The sequence below is a fragment of the Microtus ochrogaster genome, chromosome 6, assembly GCF_000317375.1.
Source record: "Microtus ochrogaster isolate Prairie Vole_2 chromosome 6, MicOch1.0, whole genome shotgun sequence".
NCBI lineage: Eukaryota > Metazoa > Chordata > Mammalia > Rodentia > Cricetidae > Microtus > Microtus ochrogaster.
This window is the reverse complement of record NC_022013.1, coordinates 60,812,392-60,836,621: the sequence shown is the minus strand read 5'-3', so window position 1 is coordinate 60,836,621 and position 24,230 is coordinate 60,812,392. Positions and strand designations below refer to the sequence as shown.

Below are 24,230 nucleotides of genomic sequence, written 5' to 3'. Positions count from 1 at the left end.
CCTGCCTCTGCCTCCCGAGTGCTGGGATTAAAGGCGTGCGCCACCACCGCCCGGCTACAGTGAGTTTTTTTTTTTTATGTATAAACTTGATTTTTAGTTTTCAACTTGATTTAAAAGGTTCAGTCCATCATTGTACAGATTTAAAAATCTGTTTGCTATATTATGATACTCATGGCTTTTCATGACTTAGCTGCTCTCTAATTTTCTACTGTATTTTATATAGCCCTACTATATATTCTGTGGATAAGGAGGTGACTAGGGAACAGTGTATATACAAAGACAGAACTATATGGAATGTTGTGACATATTTTAATTGCAACAAGTTGGCAGATGTGAAACTTAGGGTAGTAGTAGAAGTCATTCTGCTTTTGTGTGTGTGTTATAACTCACAGAGGTCAGAAAATACCTTGTGTGCATTTATTCTCTCCTGCCATGCAGATTCTGGGAATCAAGCTTTGGTTGTCAGGCTTGGCATCAAGTGTCCTCACCCCCCTGAGCCATCTGACTGGCCCTGAGACAAATATCCAGATGAATTGGGTAGTGATATTTGTCAGGTACAAACAAAAAGAAATAAAAAGATTACCTAATTAGATGGTACATGCCTCAAAAGGGGCAATGCCTTTATAAGCAAGTTTATTGATAACATTTGCCAACTAAAGTTTCTCTTAACTCAGAAACACAGGTGCTCTGGGGATAACCCTGTGTGTGAACAGAGCAATAGCTAACAGTAGAGAAGACCTCTAGAAAAGTATGAATTCAGGAAAACAGAAGATAAAATGGCTTTTTTAGGGTAGACTAGATTCAAGAATTATGCACAAGAATTTATGATCTTATTCAGAAAATTAAGTGAACACAATGAAAATTTTGCCTCTATTTCCTTTCAAAAGACTATAAACAATATAATAGGGTAAGCAACAAGTAAGATTTTTAGAATATATCTAACACGTCAAATGTGAAGGACATAAAAGGGAAAGCTGTTCTAATAATTATGTACCATTACTGTATTTTGGAAGTTACATTTCCTCATAGCTCAAGAAGTAGGTTGAAAAGCCGGGAGGTGGTAGCGCACGCCTTTAATCCCAGCACTCAGGAGGCAGGCAGATCTCTGTGAGTTCGAGACCAGCCTGGTCTATAGAGCTAGTTCCAGGACAGGCTCCAAAGCCACAGAGAAACCCTGTCTCGAAAAACAAAAAACAAACAAACAAAAAGAAGTAGGTTGAAAATAAGCAAAGCTACTAATCATTCATACTGATTTGAAAGCCAATATGAATTAGAGGGTATTTTCCCCCTCTTTAATGTTTTGTTTTCCTAAATCTCCCATTTGATTTGTCTAGTATTATTAGTTTTTTGTTTGGTCTTTGTGATTTTTTCTCTCTTTTCCCTCCCTCCCTCCCTTCCTTTTGACTGTCTTGCTGTATAGCCCAGTCTGGCCTTTAGTTCAAATATGTACCACCATACTCAGCTGAAACACACTAACTAGGTCTTGCCCTTTAAGAAACACTGAAGAGATGGCTCATTAGTTAAGAGACTTGATACTCTTTCAGATAGGATCTGAGTTAAGTTCCTATCACCCACGCGACAGCTCATAACTGCCTGTAACTTCATTTCTAGGGGAAATCTCATGTCCTTTTTCTGGCTTCCATGGGTACCACAAATACACACACACACACACACACACACACACACACACACACACACACACACACACACAGGACTCATACATACACAGAAATTAAATTCTTAAAAAAGACTAAGAGCCGGGCAGTGGTGGCGCACGCCTTTAATCCCAACACCCTGGAGGCAGAAGCAGGTGGATCTCTGTAAGTTGGAGGTCAGCCTGGTCTCTGAGAGCTAATTCCAGGACAGGCTCCAAAGCTACAGAGAAACCCTGTCTTGAAAAATGAAACAAAACAAACAAAAAGGAATAAAAAAAGATTATTTACAGCGTGATTATTCATGTTGGTTTCTATAATTTGAAAACACTTGGGTAAATGTGGTATTACGTTACTGTACTTTAAAAGTTAAGGAGAGTGAGTTGCTATGGTTACCCTGTGTTTATTTCTTTGAGCAATAATTACATGAGGCAGCCCAAGAATTTCCACTAGTACAGAGAGATCAGTCACTTATGTGTACACTGGTTATTCCACACACAAACTAAAACTGTGTATCACTTATGTTCGAAAGTAGCTATCATTTGGAAAATAATAAAGAAAATGACTCATGTCTTTTTGAACTGTAATGGGGTGGAGACATACTGAACATTCTATTTTAAAATTCAAGCAATGACTCAGATAGTTTAGAATATTTTTCTTTAGTTCCCTTTATCAAAAAATGCTATATTTTGCGTGGAATGGTGGCATACACCTTTAATCCCAGTACTCAGGAGGCAGAGACAAGTGGATCTCTATTAGTTCGAAGCCAGCCTGGTCTACAGGAGCAAGTTCCAGGACCACCAAGGTTACACAGAAAAAACCCTGTCTTGACAAAACCAAAAAAGAATGATGTATTTCAGCATAGCAATTTTTATGGCTAAAAGAAGGAAAGTAGTTTTCTGATGTGTTTGTGGTATGGAGTTTCTTTAAAAGCAAAACAAAACAAAACACTGCTGTAGTAACCAGTGTTTTGGAGAGCAGCAATCTTCAGGAACACAGAACGGGATCTTTTTTAAATATTTTTTTTACTTTAGTAAGCTTATAAAATGCTATGATTATAACTGTTAAGCAATGCTAATTCCATTACTTGTAACTGGTTCTAAACTTTTTAAAAATAAAGGAGCTGTCTTATTAGAATCTGTGACTAGTCCATTCTTAGCTAATTTAGTTGTTAAGCCTACCAACAATGATGCTTCAATTTTTATTGTTTTGTTGATGTTTATATTCATAATATCCAGCATCACAGGCATACTTAAAAACTTTTGAGCCAATATAAGGTAAATCATTATACTTTAATAACTTTTATTTGTAATAGAATATTGTTTGTCCCTTAATATTAGGGCTATTTTAAACTGAAAATAACTTATATTTAAAATAGAAACTGGATTAAATAGTAAAGGGTCTTACCATAGCAGTAGGAATTGAAATACTGTTATTTAGGTTGAGTGGTTTAGTTTACTTACTGCTGGACCATACATAGGTTTTCCCTCTGTTAGACTTAGCATGGACTCTAAGATAACTCCATTCAGTCATAAGATACCCAGCATACCTCACGACATTATTATCAAACATTCTTGTTCAGTAGGAGGACCATTTCCTTTTCTCTCCCTTAGATCAAAAAAAAGAAAGAAAAGAAAAAGAAAGAAAGAAAAGCTTTCCTAGAAGCACTACAGCTGACTTTCCCTGGCATGTGACAGAGCAAGCTGGCATGATTGCATGTCAGTTACCAAATGAGTTACTTAGTAGGTAGAATAGAATTACCATGATCACCTTACTCTATTCAAGATTTCTCTAAGCCATGTGCTATACAGAACAGAACTGAAGGTAGGCTGTAAGAAGGGAAGAGTTAACAAAGGTTGGTAAGTAGACAACCAGTAGCAAACTACATATTAACATAGAAAAATTAAATTTTGTCATTGTCTTCCAGAGTTAATTTCCCTACTTACTGTAAATTATTCACAACACACTAATAATGGAAAATACGGTGAGGGTTCTAGAGTGTTTTTGTTTCTTTTTTAAGGGGGGACTCTTAAAACAGACTGAAGGAAACTCTTGTATAAATGCTATTTACATTAGAAAAAATGTCAAATTTAAGAAAATATATGTAAGACTGAAATAGGAAAAGTTAATTTTGACCATATACAATGAAAGTTTTATCTTCAAATGTTTCCTATTAATCTTCCCTATGAAAACCAACCTCCTTTCTGCATCCTTGTGATCATAATTCTCCGCTTTTACCTGCTGATTGGAGCACCTGGGCTTATTCTGTAGTTCAATTATTGCTAGTACTGTGATAATGGTGGCCACACAGTGTTTCTGTTATATGTCAACTTTGACTCCTTTGGGCATCTAGTGCAAAGTTGTATATAAATGGGTCACATAGTAGTTCTATTGTTATTTTTTTTTTTTTGAGGAACTTCCTTGTTGATAGTGGCTGGACTAGTTTACATCGTCATCAGCAGTATGTAAGAGTGGTCATGTTGGAGTTGGACATGGCAGCCCAACAGGAAGAAGAGTTCCAAGAGTCAGAGTTCTCACAATCAAGGGTGCCATAAAGAAATAAGCTAATAGCTATGATATATACACAGAGAACCTGGTGTAGACCCATATGTTCCTTGCGTAGTTGATTCAGGGGGCCTTGTTCTCACTCTCCATCATCTCTGGCTTTTTCAGTCTTTCTCCTTCCTCTGCAGGATTCTCTGAGGTCTGAGGGGAAGAATTTCGTGGAGACCTCCCATTTAGACTCTCTTTCTCCACATAATATAATGTTGTGGGTTTCTCTATCTTATTTTGCACATGTTAAAATTTTAATTTGCCAGCTTTTGCTTAAAAATGTGACTAGGTAAGAAATTACTTGTGTAGGGGGCTGGAGAGATGGCTCAGAGGTTAAGAGCATTGCCTGCTCTTCCAAAGGTCCTGAGTTCAATTCCCAGCAACCACATGGTGGCTCACAACCATCTGTAATGGGGTCTGGTGCCCTCTTCTGGCCTGCAGGCATACACACAGAATATTGTATACATAATAAATAAATAAATATTTAAAAAAAAAGAAAAGAAATTACTTGTGTAGATATCTTTATATTTCTATTAGATCATACTAGTCTAAGATTTGAGTAGCTTATTCATGCAGTACAAATAGTGTTTTTAAATTTTGAAACCTTTTCCCCCAAATGTGAGTTCTGATCCTAAAAGCTCCAGCTAGTTATTACTGGTTTAAGAGGCAAAAAGAAAAAAAATATTAGTAAGTTAAAACAAGAAACCTAGCAGTGAGGTTTGTGGATAGCTTTGTAAAAACAATTGGAAGGTCCCTTACATGCCAGTTACAGTTAATGAATTTGTATACTATTCACTGCCTCATGAATGTGTGGTCTGTATTTCCTGTGTAAGCCTCTGGTATATGATGTTGCCTTTCAGTATCTTGTGTTCTTATACTGGTTATTTTTCTTATTTATGATATAGCAGCTTGCTTATTGTATAATGTCTTAGTAGATGAAAATTTTTATATACATGTAAACACAATATTTTCTAGTTTTTTTGATGTGCTGTGCATAGAAGAAATAAGACTGAATATTTGTTCAATCAATGCTATATAATTTTTAGTAAATATCTTTAAAATGGGTGTTCTTGTTCAATATGGTTTTATTTGTGCTTCTAGATTATTACAGTATACTGATGCGCTAACCCTTCATTTCCAGTCATGCTGTAGATTCTGACATAGGGGCTTTAAATAAAATTTTAAATTTTTATAGGATAAATTTTATGTAAAAAATGATTAGGAAGCCAGGTGGTAGTGTCACATGCTTTTAATCCCAGCACTTGGGTGACAGAGGCAGGAAGATCTCTGTGAGTTCCAGGACAGCTGGAGCTATATAATGAAACCCCGTCTTGAAATCCCTCATCTCCAAATGGTTGGGAAAACCTTCAGTGTAAAAGTTGATTTCAAACAAGAAATAGGATGCAACTTCTTTAATCAAAGTAGATGAACTTACACCAGATACTTTGGAGCAAGTAAAACATTATTTGTATAAAAGGAGGTTCTATTTGCCTGAAAATAGGCAATAAGATGTTATTATAATTTTATTTTTATGTTTCAAGTGTTAGAATCATATATTTGATTTAACTATATAGTGATGGGTAACATCATATGTTACAATATTTGCCTATAAAAACATTTAATATATTTTAAAGTAACTAGTATGTCGTGGTCAGGTGCCAGCCCAGACCATAAATTACTTCTCTGGACGAGAGGGGAGGTATGGGATTAAAGACTCAAGTCACATCGCTTTATTGGGAGGGAGATTCTCAGTGATCCCTCCTGAAATCCTGCGTTCACATCCTGAAAATTCTCACCCGCATTTATTCTCCAAACAGCTTTTATACCTAAACTTTTATACTTAAACTGAGGAGGGAACTCATTAGCATTCTGTTCCCTAGGTAACTAGACGAATGTCTAAGGTCACGCCTATACCTATCTATACCTGCTCTGTCACGTCTTTCTATCTTCCTGTTCTGTACAGCAGCTCTGTAGCTGAATTAATATCTCTATCCTAGGTGTCCTCCAAATTACAAAGAAGGAGCAGAACAACATTAGCATATGCTGACCCTTTGTTAGGTTTGTCTGGAAAGGTTAGGTGACCACCTTCTATGTGGTCAGGTGCAAACTATGGCTTGAGAGTCTGGCCGCCATACAATGTAGACATATGAGCCTATATAATATATGGCCCTACACTAATAGAAGCAGACATGGTGACATGTACCTAGAGTCCCATATGCTAGGCAAAGCAGGCAGATCTGTTCAGTGCAGGAGTTCTAGGGTAGCCTAAGCAACATAGCAAGAGTCCATTCTTTCCCACGGAAGATTAACTATTGAACCCATTGTGAATGTTGGTTCTTCTCTACATGAATACTTAATAATTTTCAGTAATTTTTGTCTCTAATTTCTGGCATTCTTACTTATATTAAGTCCTCCTCCCCATGATTTAATAAGTAAATTGGCTTAAGCAAATAGTAGCATTGAAATGCTCATTCAAAAATAACTTACGCTGGGCGGTGGTGGCGCATGCGTTTAATCCCAGCACTCAGGAAGCAGAGCCAGGTGGATCTCTGCGAGTTCGAGGCCAGCCTGGTCTACAAGAGCTAGTTCCAGGACAGGCTCCAAAACTACAGAGAAACCCTGTCTCGGGTGGGGGGAACTTACAAATAGATAATCTTTTGTTGCCTAAACTTTCAACAGTCATTATCAGTTTTCTTTAATGATCAGTTCTTCCACATAGAAGTAAAGTTTTTTTTATTTAAAAAAAAATCTTTTTTTTTTTTTTTTTTTGGTTTTTCAAGACAGGGTTTCTCTGTGGCTTTGGAGCCTGTCCTGGCACTAGCTCTGTAGACCAGGCTGGTCTCGAACTCACAGAGATCCGCCTGCCTCTGCCTCCCGAGTGCTGGGATTAAAGGCGTGCGCCACCACCGCCCGGCTTTTTAAAAAAATCTTACTGGTAGTAGAAATATATGTTTTTTGGCGTTAAGCATTTTAGTCTTCTGAGTTCTTTTTTCTTATATAAAATGTGATTATAGTAGATTATTATATTAAGGGAAAATATAGCACCATGCATAAAATGCTGAAAAATAGCATGAGGTTGTTTATAAGAATCCGAGATGATAAAAGGAGAAAATACAGATCAAGGTGGGGCATATATTTCTTTGTAATAAATTGAGAAATATTCTTAGTTTGGGGCAAAGTGGGAAAGGTAGTGAAAGACAACTTCACAGTGGTTTTGGGTGATTTTGTTTACAGTGTTTAGGATTAAACCCATGGTCTGGTGCAGGCTAGACAAGTGCTACAACCTCAGCCCCCAAATGGTTGGTTTTCACACTGAATTGTAGCTTTTGGGAAATTATTTTATCGGGAAAGAGGGCTTGGTTGTTTAGTTTCTACGTTAAGAACTTTAAACAGCTGTTTTATGTAGCTGCTTAGTGGGTTTTTAAGACTTCAGAGCATATTCAGATATGAAGGTATTATTTAATGTCTTCAGTGAAAATTCAAATGTTTCATAAAATCTTAACATTAGGACTTCTACCTTTATGAAATTAAAAATTTTTTCTTTAAAAAAGTATGAGTCAATAAATGATTGACTCATTAACATAAAAGTTAATTCATTAATTTAGAAGTTATAACAAGCCTTAACATTTGATTTTTTTAGAACCTCTTTCCATTCTAGAAAATAACATACATCCAAAGGGGAAGAAGAAATGAGAAGGGAGGAGGAAGGTGGTCTTGGAAAAATAAAAAGTCGTGCACCTTAACTTAGGTTCATGGTCTTTAGTCTGATACACTATGTCTCTTTCCTCTTGAGATCTCTCTTACTCGCTACGGACATTCTTACTGCAGCTGCTATCATGGAGTTAAACATTGGCTGTACTTGTCGCATACGAAAGCAGTTAAGCTGTTTGGGATTGTTTACTTGCTAACGCCAGTGTTACTCAGCAGAGGCAGTACACCAGATTTCCTTGTGGCTTTTAGTGGAAAATGTTAAAAGTGCACTTATTTTTCAGTTATAGAATTTTTCAGTTTGATCTGGATTAGTCACAGAACTGGCATGAACCCTCTAATTGTGAAGGCTGTCCAAATGCACTGTTTTTTTCTCCTGCTAGAGGAAGTTACATCCGTTACATCCTGAGCAGTCGTTCGGCTCTCTGGTAAGTGTAACGTGAGCATTACTAGGCATTTCATCCTGCGGGTCTTCAGACTGTTGCTCGGTTGAAATGCTTCTGCGGGACTGATTCTGAGGTTGTGTAGGTATTTCTCAAGGGCTTATTCATTTGAAGATAACAGTGGAATTTTGCAAGATCATCTGAGGAACAGGAAAGCATCTGAAATCAACTGAAAAGGATAACTTTAGCGGTTTTTACCAGGGGAGGAAACTGTATTGGCACAGAGGCAGATGACTGAAAAGTAGTTGGCTCAGAGAAGATGCACAGTCTGCTGTTTTCCCTCTGAATGAGGACTGTTTAATGGAAGCTGTATTCATGCAGAGATGAAAGGAAGTATTAGAGCGATAAACTACTCAAAGTGAAAACTCCGAAGCAGTAATTGGAGCTCAAAGGTCTTCTGATTCTTTTGCTGTCTGCTTGTTAGGATTCTCCACTGACACCATTTCTGCCTGGTGCCTGTGTCTTTTTGCTGGGCAGCCAGGAACAACTGCCTGATGGAGAAAGAATAAAAGCTTTGCCTTGCTTCTGTTACTGATGGGATAAAGCTCTGTGTTTGGACTGCTGTGTGTGAAGTCTGGATTATCAACTTGTATTCTCGTACCAGAGGTCCTGTTGTCTCCTGTGATCTGACTCATCACGTGTAAATGTGCTGCAGCCTTGCCGTTAATGCAGAGTGGTGGCTTTTTTTTTCTTTCCTAAACACAGAAAGAATTGTCAACCCCTGAACTTCATTTTCAGGATTTATACTAACTTCTATATTTTTTGTTTATTTGTTTCCTGGATAATATCTGTATTAAGTCGTTTAAGCTGAAAAAATGAAGACAAATTAGAAGTGGAAACAGAATAGTGAGATTCTGTTGTTTTTATTTTCAGCTACAAGCCGCCCAGCCTACTGGTAACTGTATGACCTTGTAGACAAGAGTGGGGCGGTCTGTGGCCGCCTCTATCTCAGCAGTTGTTTCTGATTTCATTTTTTATGGTGTGGTGTCCTGTCACCCAAAACAAGGATTGTTTTGTACAAAGTAAATTTCAGAGCTTAATGTAACTATTTTGGCAGAAGAAACATATTTTTAAAAGAATTAACCCATAGATTTGAGCTTTAATTATTGACATATTGATGTGAAACTTTTTATAGATTGCAATAACCTGGCAGAAAGAAATAGGTTTTTATTTTTAGGAAGTTATGTGTCATAATTTTAAACTTCAGTTACTCTAATATTACTATGAAACCAGCTGCACTGTTCAGAGAATGTTCATGAGTGATATACAGAAGAGGAGGAAAAACTGTGCTCTTCCCACTGTGACTTCTAGCATAAAGCCTGAAGTTTAATGTTCTAAAAGAGCGAATGAGTCGAGTGTGTATTGTTGTCTTGGAGGAGGTAGAAGATGATTCTCCTGTATTCATTTCTAAGTTGCCCCAGGAAAATAAATCTCTACATTCTCCATTCTCTGGAAATGTATTGGTAAGCTATGAGAGTTTCTGTTGATTATATTTTATAGAGCTAGTTATGTAAATTTAAATTTGTAGTAGTACATTGAGTTAGATTTTACTAGCTTCATTAGAAACTCCAGGCAGTATGTGGATCTGTATGATGCAGTATTATTTATGTGTAAAATGAGTACATTTCTCAGTTTTTCTTTTTCAAATGCTTAGTTTTCACTTTAGACTATATCTGTTCATCTCCTTATGAAGACTCGAAAATAAACCAAAGTAGTTATGAAAACATGCTCTTTGTTTTCTTTGGTTTTAGAACTGATCTGACAATCAGGGATTCTGCATATTTTTGAAAAGGTAGACTACTTCCAGCAACATCAAGGCATAGTCTTTTCTATAATGAATTTTTACCCATTTTCATACAAAACTTTATATTAAAAAGAATCAGGGTATGTCTTTAACCTTATTGTAAACACTGTTTTCATTAGCTAACTCTTATTTGACTAGTATATTATGATGCCTTGCAGAGGCTATGCTGCTGGTTAGGAGCTTATATTTAGATATGACATGCATATGTTTGTCTTTCTTGTTATTCAGGTGTGTATTATCTTTTGGTCTTTGAATAGTAGTTATTTTTATCAGATGCTAAATTTTGTTTCTGGGATTTCTATCATTATATATTATATACAGTGTGTATGTTTTCAAAATCTCCTTCTTTCATAGTCTTCAGTGGATTAGGAATTGGTTCTATTCCAAGAATAGATTTGAGTTATCAGACTTATTTGTATGTCTGTCTTTTCATCAAATTAAGCAAAGGGCTTTCACATAAGAAATAAAATGAGTGTCAAGTCTGTTACTTAATTTTGGTCAAATTACTTTTGAAAAGATTTATTAGGCTTTTTTATTACACTCCCCAGGATGAACTCCATACTTTTAATATTATTAGACTGCATGAAATGTCTGATTTATGTTCCCTACCCCCTCAAAAAAGATTATGGCTACAGGGGAGAAAAAAAAACATTAGATTTAGAAATCATGCAAAAATATCTTTAAAGTTATATATATTATATGATCAATGTTTATTTATTTATCCATTTTCTTTTTTTAGCCGTCACTGGTGCAAGCTATATTTAATGGTGATCCAGATGAAGTTCGAGCACTAATATTTAAGAAAGAAGATGTTAACTTTCAGGTAAAGCAGTTAATTCGGTTACACCAACCTTTTTAGCCTACTTTTAAAAAACTCTGTTCTAGTTTTGTGATTTTGTTTGCATGATTTTGTTTAAAAGCATAATTTTGCAACAGTTGTTTTCAGTGAGGGAGGGAAAAATCCTGCTCGAAATCAAAAGAGATATACTGGACATATATAATGTACTATCAGAAAACCCACAGCTCCCAGAACTCAATTGAGAGGTTTTTGTCCTCTGAACTTTTTATATAGAAATTTTCAAATGCAGGAATATTGAAAAATAGTCTCAGGACCCTTCCTTCGGTAACATTTTGCTGTTCTCATTCATAAAGAGCGCGCGCGCGCGCGTGCGTGCGTACGTGCGTGTGTGTGTGTGTGTGTGTGTGTGTGTGTGTGTGTGTGTGTAGAGATACATGTTTTTCTTTTGTTGAACCATGTTTTGAAAGTAAAACGCAAATATGACAGTTTATTATTTTTAGATATTTTTTAGATATGAGGATTCTTTTTAAAACTTGACAGAAAAGATTTCTGTAAAGTTAAAATGTATCTTATGATATCAGATGTGATTTCTGTAAATAATTGTGGTGAGAGCTTTGTGAATACTTTTTGTTAAAGTATATTTGCTGTACAAAATGATGGGCTTCATTAATCACATTTTTGTTCAAGTAAATCATATACTTTGATTTTATTTACTCTCTATTATCCTTTCTTATCCTCTTCCTTTTTCCATCCCTTCCTCTTCTCAACTAGTCTTTTTATTTTCATGGGTCATATGTATGTGATTCTATGTAGATAGATAGATATATACATAGATACACACAGAGACTCTTGATTTTTATTAGACTCAATTTTGATGGATTGTTTAAAAACTTTTTGAACTTAATAATATAGTAGCTGTAATATTCAAGGTTAACATGCTAGAAAGTGTAGAAAGAAAATATATCAAACAGTATGGAGATTATTTTTTAAATATATAATATTTATATATAACTGTTCTGAAATAGGGTCTTATTTTGTAGCCAGTACTGACTTTTTTTAACTTATTAAACTTGCTTAAATAATCTAATTTAGTAAGACAAAATAATTTCATTATTTTATAAACATTTTCTGGAAATAAATATTCCTCTTAAGTAAGGATGGCATGGAAAGTCTCATGACTCCTAAAGTTGCTATAACACTACCAAAACAGATGTTCTAGAATTTTTTGTAATTATAAGAAATATATACTATAAACATAATACACTACAAGCATATCTTGAACTCTTATCTCTTTAGTTTTATAGAGTGCCATTTAATGTTGTTAGATATTTAAACATTTATCTTCTGAAGTTCAGATTATCTAAATAGATGTGTGTTATTGACTCAAATGGTTGATTTCTAAGAACATGGAGTATTGACCTAGAGACTGCTGTCATAACTTTTCAAGTGAATGGCTTCTTGGTTTATATTTAGTTGGAGAAGCATACACCTAATTCAGGATTTATTTATTTAAAGTGGAACGCATGGTTCACTTTACCTAATTAGGCTGTCTTAGCAAGTCCACTTTGCCTAGCACAGACAATAGTTGTAGGAGTGTAGATGTATGAGCAGAAGGGAAATGAATGTACACTATTTTGTTTGGTCTTTGATCTTTAGCTTTAATAATACTAACATTTCTTATTTAGTGAGAATCTCAGGAATAATCTAATTACCATGGCTAATTACTCCATCACAAAGCTCGTAGGTGCCATTTATTTTCTACTTTATTCAGTCAAAATACCTTAAATGGAAAAAATAAATCTTGTTTTTGAACATCATTAACACTATAAGAAATATCAGTGTCCCTTCTTTAAGGGAGACTGTAGCAGGTTCCTAGTAATAACAAAGATTAAGTGTTGAAGAATTATGCTCCTTGAAACTCAGATTTTTTGTTTTTAAAGGTTATTTTATACAAGTGTGTTTATGTTGTATTTGTGCGTGCGTGCATGTGCTCTTGTCTCTGCATGTGGAGTCGAGATGTTGACATTGGATGTCTCCTTGAGCTCCTCTTCACCTTATATTTTGAGGCAGGGTCTTTCACTTAATCTAGAGATTGCCTGCCACCCAGCACTGACTGGGGTTTCAGATGCTTGCTTTCACCCCTAGATTTTGCATAGCTGCTGAACTCAAATAAGGCCATTTACTGGCTCAGTAAATGGAAGCCTTTTGCATGTGTAGTTTGTTGGTAGTATTAGTTTGTTGTAGTGTTGGTGATCAAATTCAAGGCCCTAAGCATGCTTGTTGAATAATTTACTCCAGAGCAAGCTGATTATTAGTCGGTCTTATGACAATGCAGAGTTTAGGATCTGAGCCTTGTCCACACATGAAATGAGTAACAACTGCACATGCTCAAAACAAAGCTGAAAAAATATTCTCTAGGTTTCCTTTCAAATCAGGGGAAAGCATCTTTGCTTAGAATATTGACAAAATATCCCCTAAAGTCTTGATGATTATAAGCCTGCTCTATCAGTAGGCAAAATAGAAAATGGTTACCTACCTACCTACCTACCTACCTACCTACCTACCTATTACTTAGTTTGCTTATGTCTGTTGTGGTTTATTTCCTGCTTCATTTCTTGGGGGAAAGAATAGGAGCTTGTTTGGCTATGTCTATAGTGATTCTGAATTTCCATAGGAAGGAGGAATGGAAAAGTAGTTGCTTACGTCTGTAACTTAGCAAGGATAGATAACTGATTATTTTACAATAGAAATAGCAAACTTTGAAAAAGGAAGTTACTTATGAAAGAAACACTGTAAACCACTAGGGATAAATAAATAACTTAAAAATTAAAGTTATGTTGTTATTTATAGTATAAAGAACATTTGAACTATGAATAAAATTTTCTTCATCATTTTAGACAGACAACTTAGAACAGTTCCCTCTAACTTCAGCATTGACATTATGCTTTTGTTCTACATATGTAGGGTTACATTAATTAACTTCAGGGTCATTCTTGAATCTAAATTTAGGATTCTCCAAAAGTCCTCAATGTCTTTGAATACCTTCCTGATTTTATCCAGAAGATACCACTTGTTTTTCTGATTTATATGACCAAAATTATAATTAAATGTCTTTCCTTAGAATTTATAAGAATTTGATGTCATATTGTAGTTCTCAGACAATTTAATCTCAAATATTTATGGCACCCCTTTTCAGAAAAAAGTATGATCTATATTTACAGCAAGCTATTTTTCTACAAGTAGAAATTACTTTCCTCTGTCCAGAGTGGTAGATATTAGTGTTACTTACAAAGTTTGACTTCAGAAATGGACATATGTATGAACCATTTAAAAATGTTTTACTCAAAGAACAGTCTTGTAAAGGTAGCAGAAAAATATTTGTATTTCATCATTCAGTGTCAAAATAAGATTTATGAAACTTAAAACTGTCTAGGATTGGCAAGTATAGCATAGTATTCAGATATTTTTAGCTTATGTATTTAGCTAAGTTTTCATTTCTTTTGCCAATATTTTATACTTTCACTGAGTATGATTTTTGTTAGGTTTTTCTATATTTTGTGCTTTTCGTTCCTAATGTAAACAGTGTTTCATTTGATTTGAAATGTTTAATTTTTTTCTTCGTGCTCAACCTGTTTAACAAGCTCTCTTCTCTTTAACATAGCCATTCTCACTGAAGATGATATTACTTGTAGCTAGGCAAAAAGATTTTTTGAGTATGTTGGAAAAAGCTTACATGCTCTAGCAGTTTATGGTAAACAAAAGGCCAAGGTATATAAATTACAAACACTGTGATTTTAACATTTCCATACCTGTGATGAATCAATTTACATGGAGGAAAGTTTTTTCTGTTGATACATCTCCACTGGCCAGAATGCACAGCTACCGCTAAGATCTTTCTCCTTGTTCCTGCGACCCTCGCCATCCTCCTGATTGTAGGTGGTTCACCTCGGCCATCCTCAATATCTCCCATGGGGTGAGACTGGCTACAAAGAAGTATTAAATGTTAGGACTCTGAATTTAGAACCTACCTCTATCTTTGGTTTTCTATTATAGTAGAAGCAAGAAGCCCAGAAGAATCCTCTGTGTGGTGCAGTGCTATTTTGGATGAGTTATGATGTAAACAAAATGGAATTTATCTTACCCTTCTAATATGGTTCCTCAGTTTGTGCCATCCAGTGGGGTCCCTAAACCATACTAAAGAGCTTTTTTGGACATTGACAAAGATAATACTTGTGGACAGTTCTTGGTTGTTTTAGGTGCTATTAATAACTAAAGTATTAGTTACCTTTGGGGACAATCAGTATGAGGAAAAAGCTGCCGTCCTTTTATAGATGAGTGTTAATCTCTGTGAGACTTGTGTGTATGTGTATGTATGCACATGTGTTGTATGTATATAAATGGAGATAAACCATCAGTGCCTTTCTGTCACTCTCTGCCCTACTCTTTGAGACATGGTCTCACTGACCCTGAAGTACTACTGATCGAGCTAAACTGGCTGGCCGGCAAGCTCTAGGGATCTGTCTATGTGCCACCTACCCATAGTAATGGAATTACAAATGTATGTCCAAACTCAGGTCAGACTTGGCTGCAAGCACCTTAATCCATTGATCCGTTGTCACGGCTCTACCTCGACCAGCAAGGAAGACGCAACACCGGAGCTCTTCTTGCAGCAGTTTTATTCAGGACTTTATTCACAGCAATCTTTCTCCTTCTCCTTCTCTTCCCCCCCCCCCCCCCCCCCCCCCCCCCCCCCCCCCCCCGGCAAACCTCTCCCAGCCCTTAAAAAGGCACAGGCCGCCAACCCCGGATTGCCAGGTGGGCACTGCCCATAGGTCCACGCATATGCAAGCAGCTGACAATCATTGTGTGATAATAGTATGAGTCAGGCCTTACGAGTTGATTATCACAGAGAGCTTTCGGGATCGTGGAGGGCGGGAGCCAGCACCATCAGGTGTGGCTCCACGCAGCTCTCTACAATCCATCTTGCTGACCCTTATGAGAGCTCTTTATTATATCTTAAACTCCTTCCCCACTCCCATTCACTGTCCTCTTGGCAGCACCTACACTTTGGAGAGCACATTCAAATCATTTTACCCTCAGTGCTCAGGTCAGGAACCTCAATTTCTAGAAAAGCCATTTACTTAAAGTTCTTATCAGTATTCTGTCAAGCTGAGGTTTTATGTAGGCTGGTTTTCTTTGCTTTATGTTTAAAAACCACTTATGAGTGAGTACATGTGATATTTGTCTTTCTGGATCTGGGTTACCTCACTCAAAATGATGTTTTCTACCTCCATCCATTTCCTGAAAAATTCAAGATGACTTTTTCTGCTGTGTAGTACTCCATTGTGTAAATGTACCACATTTTCCTTATCCATTCTTTTGTTGAGGAGCATTTAGGTTGTTTCCAGGTTCTGGTGTGACAAACAAAGCTGCTATGAACATAGTGGCACAATTGAACATCCTTTGGATATATACCCGAAAATGGTATTGCTGGGTCTTGAGGACAGTTGTTTCCTAATTTTCTGAGAAATCACCACACTGACATCCAAAGGGGCTGTGCCAGTTTGCATTCTCACGAGCAATGCAGAAGTGTTCCCTTTCACCCACAACCTCTCCAGCATAAGTTATCATCAATGTTTTTGATCTTGGCCATTCTTACGGGTATAAGACAGAATCTCAGAGTTGTTTTGATTTGCATTTGTCTGATGACTAAGGATGTTGAGGATTTCCTTAAGTGTCTTTCAGCCATTATAGATTCCTCTGTTGAGAGTTCTTTGTTTAGGTCTGTACTCCATTTTTTTATTGGATTATTTGTTCTTTTGATGACTAATTTCTTGAGTCCTTGTATATTTTGAAGATCAGACTTCTGTCTGATGTGGGGTTAGTGAAGATTTTTTTTTCCCATTCTGTAGGCTGTTGGCCATTTCCTTTGCTTTACAGAAGCTTTTCAGTTTCAGGAGGTCCCATTTATTAATTGTTTCTCTCAGTGTCTATGCCGCTGGGGTTCTATTTAGGAATTGGTCTCCTGTGCTAATGCGTTCAAGTGTACTTACAACTTTCTCTTTTATGAGGTTCTGTGTGACTGGCTTTATGTTGAGGTCTTTGATCCATTTTGGACTTGAGTTTTGTGCATGGTGATAGATATGGGTCTGTTTTCATTCTTCTACATGTCGATATCCAGTTATGCCAGCACCATTTGTTAAATATGCTTTCTTTTTTCCATTTGATAATTTTTGCTTCTTTATCAAAGATCAGGTGTTCGAAGGTGTGTGAATTAGTGTCTGGGTCTTCTATTTGGTTTCATTGGTCCTTCTGTCTGTTCTTATACCAATACCAGGCTGCTTTCAGGACTGTAGCTCTGTACTAGAGTTTGAAGTCAGGGATTGTGATGCCTCCAGAAGTTCTTTTATTGTACAGGATTCTTTTGACCATCATGGGTTTTTTGCTTTTCCATATGAAGTTGAGTACTGTTCTTTCGAGGTCTGTGAAGAATTTTGCTGGGATTTTGATGGGCATTGAATCTGTAGATTGCTTTTGGTAAGATTGCCATTTTACTATGTTAATTCTGCCTACCCAAGAGCATGGGAGATCTTTCCACTTTTTGTTATCTTCTTCAATTTTTTTCTTTAAAGATTTAAAGTTCTCATTATACAAGTCTTCCCCTTGTTTAGTTAGAGTTACTCCAAGATATTTCATGCTATTTGTGGCTATTGTGAAGGGTGTTGATTCTCAGCCCTTTTATATCTGTGTACAGGGGGGCTACTGTTTATTGGTTTTTTGTTTTTTATTTTTTTTTTTGTTTTTTGTTTTTTTTGTTTTTTGTTTTTTAGTTAATCTTGTTTCCTGCTACATTACTGAAATGTTTATGAGTTGTAGAAGTTCCTTGGTAGAATTTTTGGGATCGCTTATATAAACTGCCATATCATCAGCAAGTAGTGATAGTTTGACTACTTCTTTTCCTATTTGTATCCCCTTGATCTCCTTCTGGGGTCTTATTACTCTAGCTAGGACTTCAAGAACTATATTGAATAGATATGGAGAGAGTGGACAACCTTGTCTTGTTCCTGATTTCAGTGGGATCGCTTTGAGTTTCTCTCCATTTAGTTTGATGTTGGTTGTTGGATTGCTTTATATTGCCTTTATTATGTTTAGGTATGTTCCTTGTATCTCTGCTCTCTCCAAGACCTTTATCATGAAGAGATGTTGTATTTTGTTTTTGGGTTTTTGGTTTTTTTTTTTTTTTTTTTTTGGTTTTTCAAGACAGGGTTTCTCTGTGGCTTTGGAGCCTGTCCTGGAACTAGCTCTGTAGACCAGGCTGGTCTCGAACTCACAGAGATCCGCCTGCCTCTGCCTCCCGAGAGCTGGGATTAAAGGCGTGCGCCACCACCGCCCCACTGGGGATGTTGTATTTTGTTGAAAGCTTTTTCGGTATCTAATGAGATGATCATGTGGTTTGTATTTTTCAGTTTGTTTATATGGTGGATTACGTTGACAGATTTTTGTATGTTGAGCCATCCCTGCATCCACCGACATGGTCTTGGTGGATAATGGTTCTGATGTGTTCTTGATTCAATTTGCTAGTTAGTTGCTAGCTAGTATTTTATTTAGTATTTTTGCATCAATGTTCATGAGTGAGATTGTTGTATAATTTACTTTCTTAGTAATATCTTTCTGTGGTTTGGGTATCAGGGTAGTTGTAGTGTCATAAAATGAGTTTGGCAATGTTCCTTCTGTTTTTATTGTGTGCAATAATTTGAGTATTGGTATTAGTTCTTCTTTGAAAATCTTGTAGAATTCTGAGCTGAAACCATCTGGTCCTGGGCTTTTTTTGGTTGGGATACTTTTGATGACTGTTTCAGCAGTTATAGGTCTGTTTAATTTCCTTCTCTGGTCCTGGTAATTGATATTTATCGAGAAAGTTGTCCATTTCCTTTAAGTTTTCCAATTTTGTGGAGTACAGGTTATCGAAACATGACCTGATGATTTTCTGTATTTCCTCCTTGTCTGTTGTTATGCCCCCCTTTTCATTTCTGATTTTGTTAATTTGGATATTCTCTCTCTGTCTTTTGGTTAGTTTGGATAAAAGTTTGTCCATTTTGCTGATTTTCTCGAAGAACCAACTCTTTGTATTATTTTCTTTGTTTCTGTTTTATTAATTTTAACTCTCAATTTTATTATTTCCTGCTGTCTAGTTCTCATAGGTGAGTTTGCTCCTTTTTTGTTCTAATGTTTTTTCAAATGTTCTGTTAATTCACTAGTGTGGGATTTTTTCCAACTTCTTTATGTAGGCATTTGGTGTTAAGAACTTTCCTCTTAACACTGCTTTCATTGTGTCCCATTAATTTGGGTATGTTGTGTACTTATTTTCATTGAATTTTAGGAAGTCTTTAATTTCTCCCTTTATTTCTTTTTTGACCTGTTGATGATTTAGGTGAGCATTGTTTAATTTCCATGTGTTTGTGGACTTTCTGGAATCAGTATTGCTGTTGACTTCTAGCTGTAAACCGTAGTGATCTGATAAGATACATGGGGTTATTCCATTTTTTTTTTTATCTGTTGAGGTTTGTTTTGTTACCTAGTATGTGGTCAGTTTTTGAGAATGTTCCATGAGGTGCTGAGAAGGCATATTTTATATTTGGATGGAATGTTCTATAGTTATCTGTGAAGTCCATTTGAGTCATAACATCTGTTAGTTTTCTCATTTCTCTGTTCATTTTTTGTCTGACTGACCTGTCCAGTGGTGAGAGGGGAGTGTTGAAGTCTCCCACTATTAGTGTGTGGGGTTTAATGTATGATTTAAGCTTTAGAAGTGTTTCTTTGAAATATGAAGGTGCCCTTGTATTTAGGGCATAGATGATCCATATTGAGATTTCCTCTTAATGATTTTTCCTGTGACTAATATCAATTGTCCTTCTTTGTCTCTTTTGATTGATTTTAGTTGAAGTCTGTTTTGTTAGATATTAGGATAGTTACATCTGCTTGTTTCTTAGGTCCATTTGATTGGAATATTTTTTCCCAACCATTTATTCTGAGACAATGTCTGTGTTTGAGGTTGATATGTGTTGTATGCAGAAGGATGGATTCTGTTTTCGTATCCAATCTGTTAGCCTGTGCCTTTTTATATGTGAGTTGAGTCCATTTATATTAAGGAATAATAATGACCAGTGATTGCTATATTCTGTTAATTTAGTTTTCATTGTTGATGATGTTTATTTGTGCATTTTTCCTTTCTTTGGGATGCTGCTGTGAGACCATCAATTGTCTTTGTTTTTGTTGATGTAGCCAACTTCCTTGGGTTAGAGTTTTCCTTCTAGTATTTTGTTTAGGGCTTCTCCAGCCTTGTTAAAACTTTGAGACATGCTGATCAGAGGTGGCTCAGGCCTTTAATCCCAGCACTCAGGAGGCAGAGGCAGGCAGATCTCTTGAGTTTAAGGCCAAACTGGTCTTCAGAGTGAGTTCCAGGATAGCAGGGCTACATAGAGAGAAACCCTGTCGGGTAGGAAGGGGTCAGGACAATGACACATACTTTTAAACATGTTCTAACTGAGTTTCCCAGGCAAGATTTAAATTTTCAGTATTCTGTCTTGGCCTTCTGAGTATCTGGGATTACAAATCTGGCTTTCGCTACTGTTCTTGACTTGGAGATCCCATTTTAGATCCTGTGTCTTTTGCTAGTACTGAGAACACTTTACCCTTAGTGCAAATTGACCTTAGTTGATATTTTGTATAAAAATGATTACTAATGTCCAGTTTTTTTCTTCTCTCTTATTATTCTGACTGTTAGTTCCTCAAAATTACCGTTTGAATCTACATAATGAACAAATTTTCACATTTGGGACTAGAGAGATGACTCAGCAGTTATGTATTCTTCCAGAAGACCCAAGTATGTCTGTGATTCACAACTAACACCCTCTCTGGCCTCTGTGAACACCTGTACTTGTGTGTGTTCATTGCATACTGAAACACACATATATGTCTGTATATATAATGCATATTTATAATTAAAATCAAATAAATCTTTAAAAATCTTAGTCTTTTATTTGTCATAATTTAGTCTTTTATATTTTGAATCCAATAGATCATGCAATCATTATACAATATAGTATTACTTAGGTCTTTTTTCTCTCTTTCCTTCTTTTTTATTTTTCTTTTAACAAAGGGTTTCTCTGTGTAGCCCTTGCTGTTCTGAAACTCACTGTATAGACCAGACTGGCCTCAATTCAGAGATCTCAGAGATCTGCCTTCTCTTCCTCTTGAGTACTAGGATTAAAGGCATGCCAGCATTGCCCAGGTCTGAGTTCTTTTCTACAGTAGGTTTATTTTAAAATTGTACTGGTTCCAGTGAATATATAACACAGTTTATACACCGTGCTATTGTTGGGTTATTTTCATATTTTATGTGTTAGAAACAATGAAGTTTTGTGTGTTAAGTGCTTATTTTAAATGTGTCTCTGGTGTGGTGTGGGAGGTCCTTCTGTCTGTGTGTTGTTTTTATTGGTTAATGAATAAAGAACTACTTTGAGTCTATGGCAAGGGCAGAACAAAACTAGGTGGGAGAAGCTAGACTGTATGCTGGGAGAAAGAGGGCCGAGTTAGGGAGATGCTGTGGAGCCACTGCCACCACTGGAGGTAGACATGCTGAAACTTTGCTGGTAGGCCACACGATCTCATGGTGATGCACAGATTAATGGAGATGGGTAAAATTAAGATGTAAGAGTTAGCCAATAGGAAGCTAGAGCTAATGGGCCAAGCAGTGGTTTTTCTTTTTTTTTTTTTTTTTTTTAAGTAGAATCTGATCTTATAAAGTGTTTCACGTCCCTCCCATTCATTGGCACATAACACTTAAAAATCCTTGAACTTTTAGGTGTGGTAGTGTCTTTTCATGTTAGTTAGATAACTAAGTTAGATAACTAAGTTAGATAATCCAGTGATCACACACAGGAGTTCCTGAAGGAATGACATATACACAGGAAGATAGAAGGAGACTATAAGAATCGTAATTTATAGTTAGAAGTACAGAAAAGACAACTTGGAACTTGTGACTAGTGTCTGAATTGCGGGCAGTATTGAGGAACTGAGCCCTCTACTGTGTCATTTAATACTACCTCCCAAGTAAAGAGTGTTAGTACTGAATTTGAATTGAAGATCATCCGAACAAATCCACAGCAGGACTGATAGCTTGTGTCCTGATGGTAATAGGAAACCTAAATGTGACACATTGGTCACAGACATGGGACATACTATATTTATTTGTTCTTTTATCCTTAATGAAAAGGCAAATATCCCAATTTTTAAAAAAAAGGCTAATGATGAATAGACACACCTCCAGAGAAAGTGCACAGTGGTTGATAAGCACATAAAGACATGTGGAACATGATTAGCCATTAGAGAAATATTAATCAGAACCACAACTGAGATGCCATTTGCTACACACTGGGATGAAGTTGATGGAGTTGTGGTTTTTGTTTTCTTTGGTTTGTCTTGGATTTTGCTTTTTGCTTTTTTGGGCAGGGTCTCATTGTGTCACCCTAGATGGCCTGTAACTTACTATTGTAGACTAGGAACACCTTGAACTCAGAGATCTGTTTCCTGAGTTTGGGATTAAAGGCATGTGCCACATGTGCTTGATGGAGATGATTAACAAATGATGTCAAGACTTTCTAGATATTGGAGCCCTTGTTCACTCTGCTAAGAAGTCACTGTAGAAGACAGGTTGGTAGTTCAAGTCTAAATATGAGTTGCTATATTTATTACCGTATTGTTTCATTCCTAAGAATATACCTTCTAAAAATAATAAACAAGTACACATAAAGATTCTCTCCTTCCCACCTTCTCTCTATCTCTGTTTTTGGTGGTGTTGTTTTTTGAGACAGGGTGTTTTTCTCTGTGTATCTCTGACTGTCCTGGAACTAGCTTCATAGACCAGGCTGGCTTCGAACTCACAGAGATCCTCCTGCCCCTGCTCTTGGGTGCTGGGATTAAACACATACACCACCACCACCTGACAAGATTTTCTTTGTAGAAATTAATGTTCTTGTCATTATTACTAGTAATAGACAAAAAATGTAAGCAATTCAAATTTCCATCAACTGAGTGAATAAAAAAATGTAATATATCCCTACAGTGGAATATTATTTATCAGTAAAGTGGAATGCTAATAATTCTATGGTATAAACAAACCCCGAAGATATGTAAGCAAAGCAGGCAAATCCATAGAGATGGTGTGTTTATTTATTTTGGTATGGCTAGGAATAATGGAAGTAAGGAGGATAGTTTAAGACAGTGGTTCTCAGCCTTCCTAATGTTGTGATCCTTTAATGCAGTTCATTGTGTTGTGGTAACCCCCAGCCATAACATTATCTAATTGCTACTTTATAATTATAATTTTTGCGGTCAATGAATCATAATGTAAATATCTGATATATAGAATATCTGATGTGCAACCCTTTTGGGGATCATAACCCACAGTTGAGAACTGCTGGCTCAAGAGAAAAGCTTCTCAGGTATAAGGATAAGGTGTTGTAAGATTGATTGTGAAGATACATATATAACTGAGAATACCACGTAGCACTGAATTGTGTATTCAGTATGTTTGCAAAGAACATTTCGAGAAAGCATTTTTAAAAAGCTTTCCACCTTTTGTTTGAGATGAGGTCTCTGGATGACCTGAATCTTGTCATGTAGGTCAGGCTACCTAGTTCAGGAACCAGGGATCTGTCTGTCTCTGCCTCCCATCTCACCATTGCTGGGATTTGAATTACAGGCATGATAATTGCACTTCTTATGTGTGTTCTGGGGATCGAACTCAGATCCTCATGCATAGTAAGCACTTTGCCAAATGAGCAGTCTCCCTAACTCATGAAATCTTTAATAACTTGAGTCAAAGATAATATTCTGTATTTATGAGAACTTTTAAAATTTTGCTCTTTACATTTAAAACATACTCGAGATTAAAATTTGCATATAACAGAGTAGACAGGAAGAATTGTCTTTGAGAAGATTGTTATGTGTCAGTGTATATGTGTATGCTCACGTTTATGTGGAATACCATTTCTCTCTCAGATCTCAAATTTGGGGTTTAATATAGTGATAATTTTATTTGTGTTTTAATAAATAAATAAATCTTGCCTGACAATCAGAGTGCAGAGCTAGCCACACTAGTCAGCCATACAGGCTAAGCAATGGTGGCATACACCTTTAATCTTAGCAGCCACACTAATTAGCCATAGAGGCTGGGTGGTGGTGGTGGTGGTGGTGGTGGTGGTGGTGGT

The 24,230-nt window shown here is 36.3% G+C and overlaps 1 protein-coding gene across 6 annotated transcripts in view; it reads left to right on the top strand.

Moving 5' to 3' along the window:
• Ankrd28 (ankyrin repeat domain 28) overlaps positions 1-24,230 on the top strand; it is a 144,705-nt gene that overhangs the window by 46,048 nt on the left and 74,427 nt on the right. Inside the window, exons 1-2 of one of the 6 annotated variants that reach the window (XM_026779680.1) lie at positions 8,148-8,341; positions 10,900-10,983. In XM_026779680.1, the coding sequence (XP_026635481.1) occupies positions 10,970-10,983 (14 nt within the window). In that variant the 5' untranslated portion in view covers positions 8,148-8,341; positions 10,900-10,969. The other 5 variants (XM_013346860.2, XM_005348658.3, XM_026779679.1 and 2 more) reach the window with 5 other exon arrangements.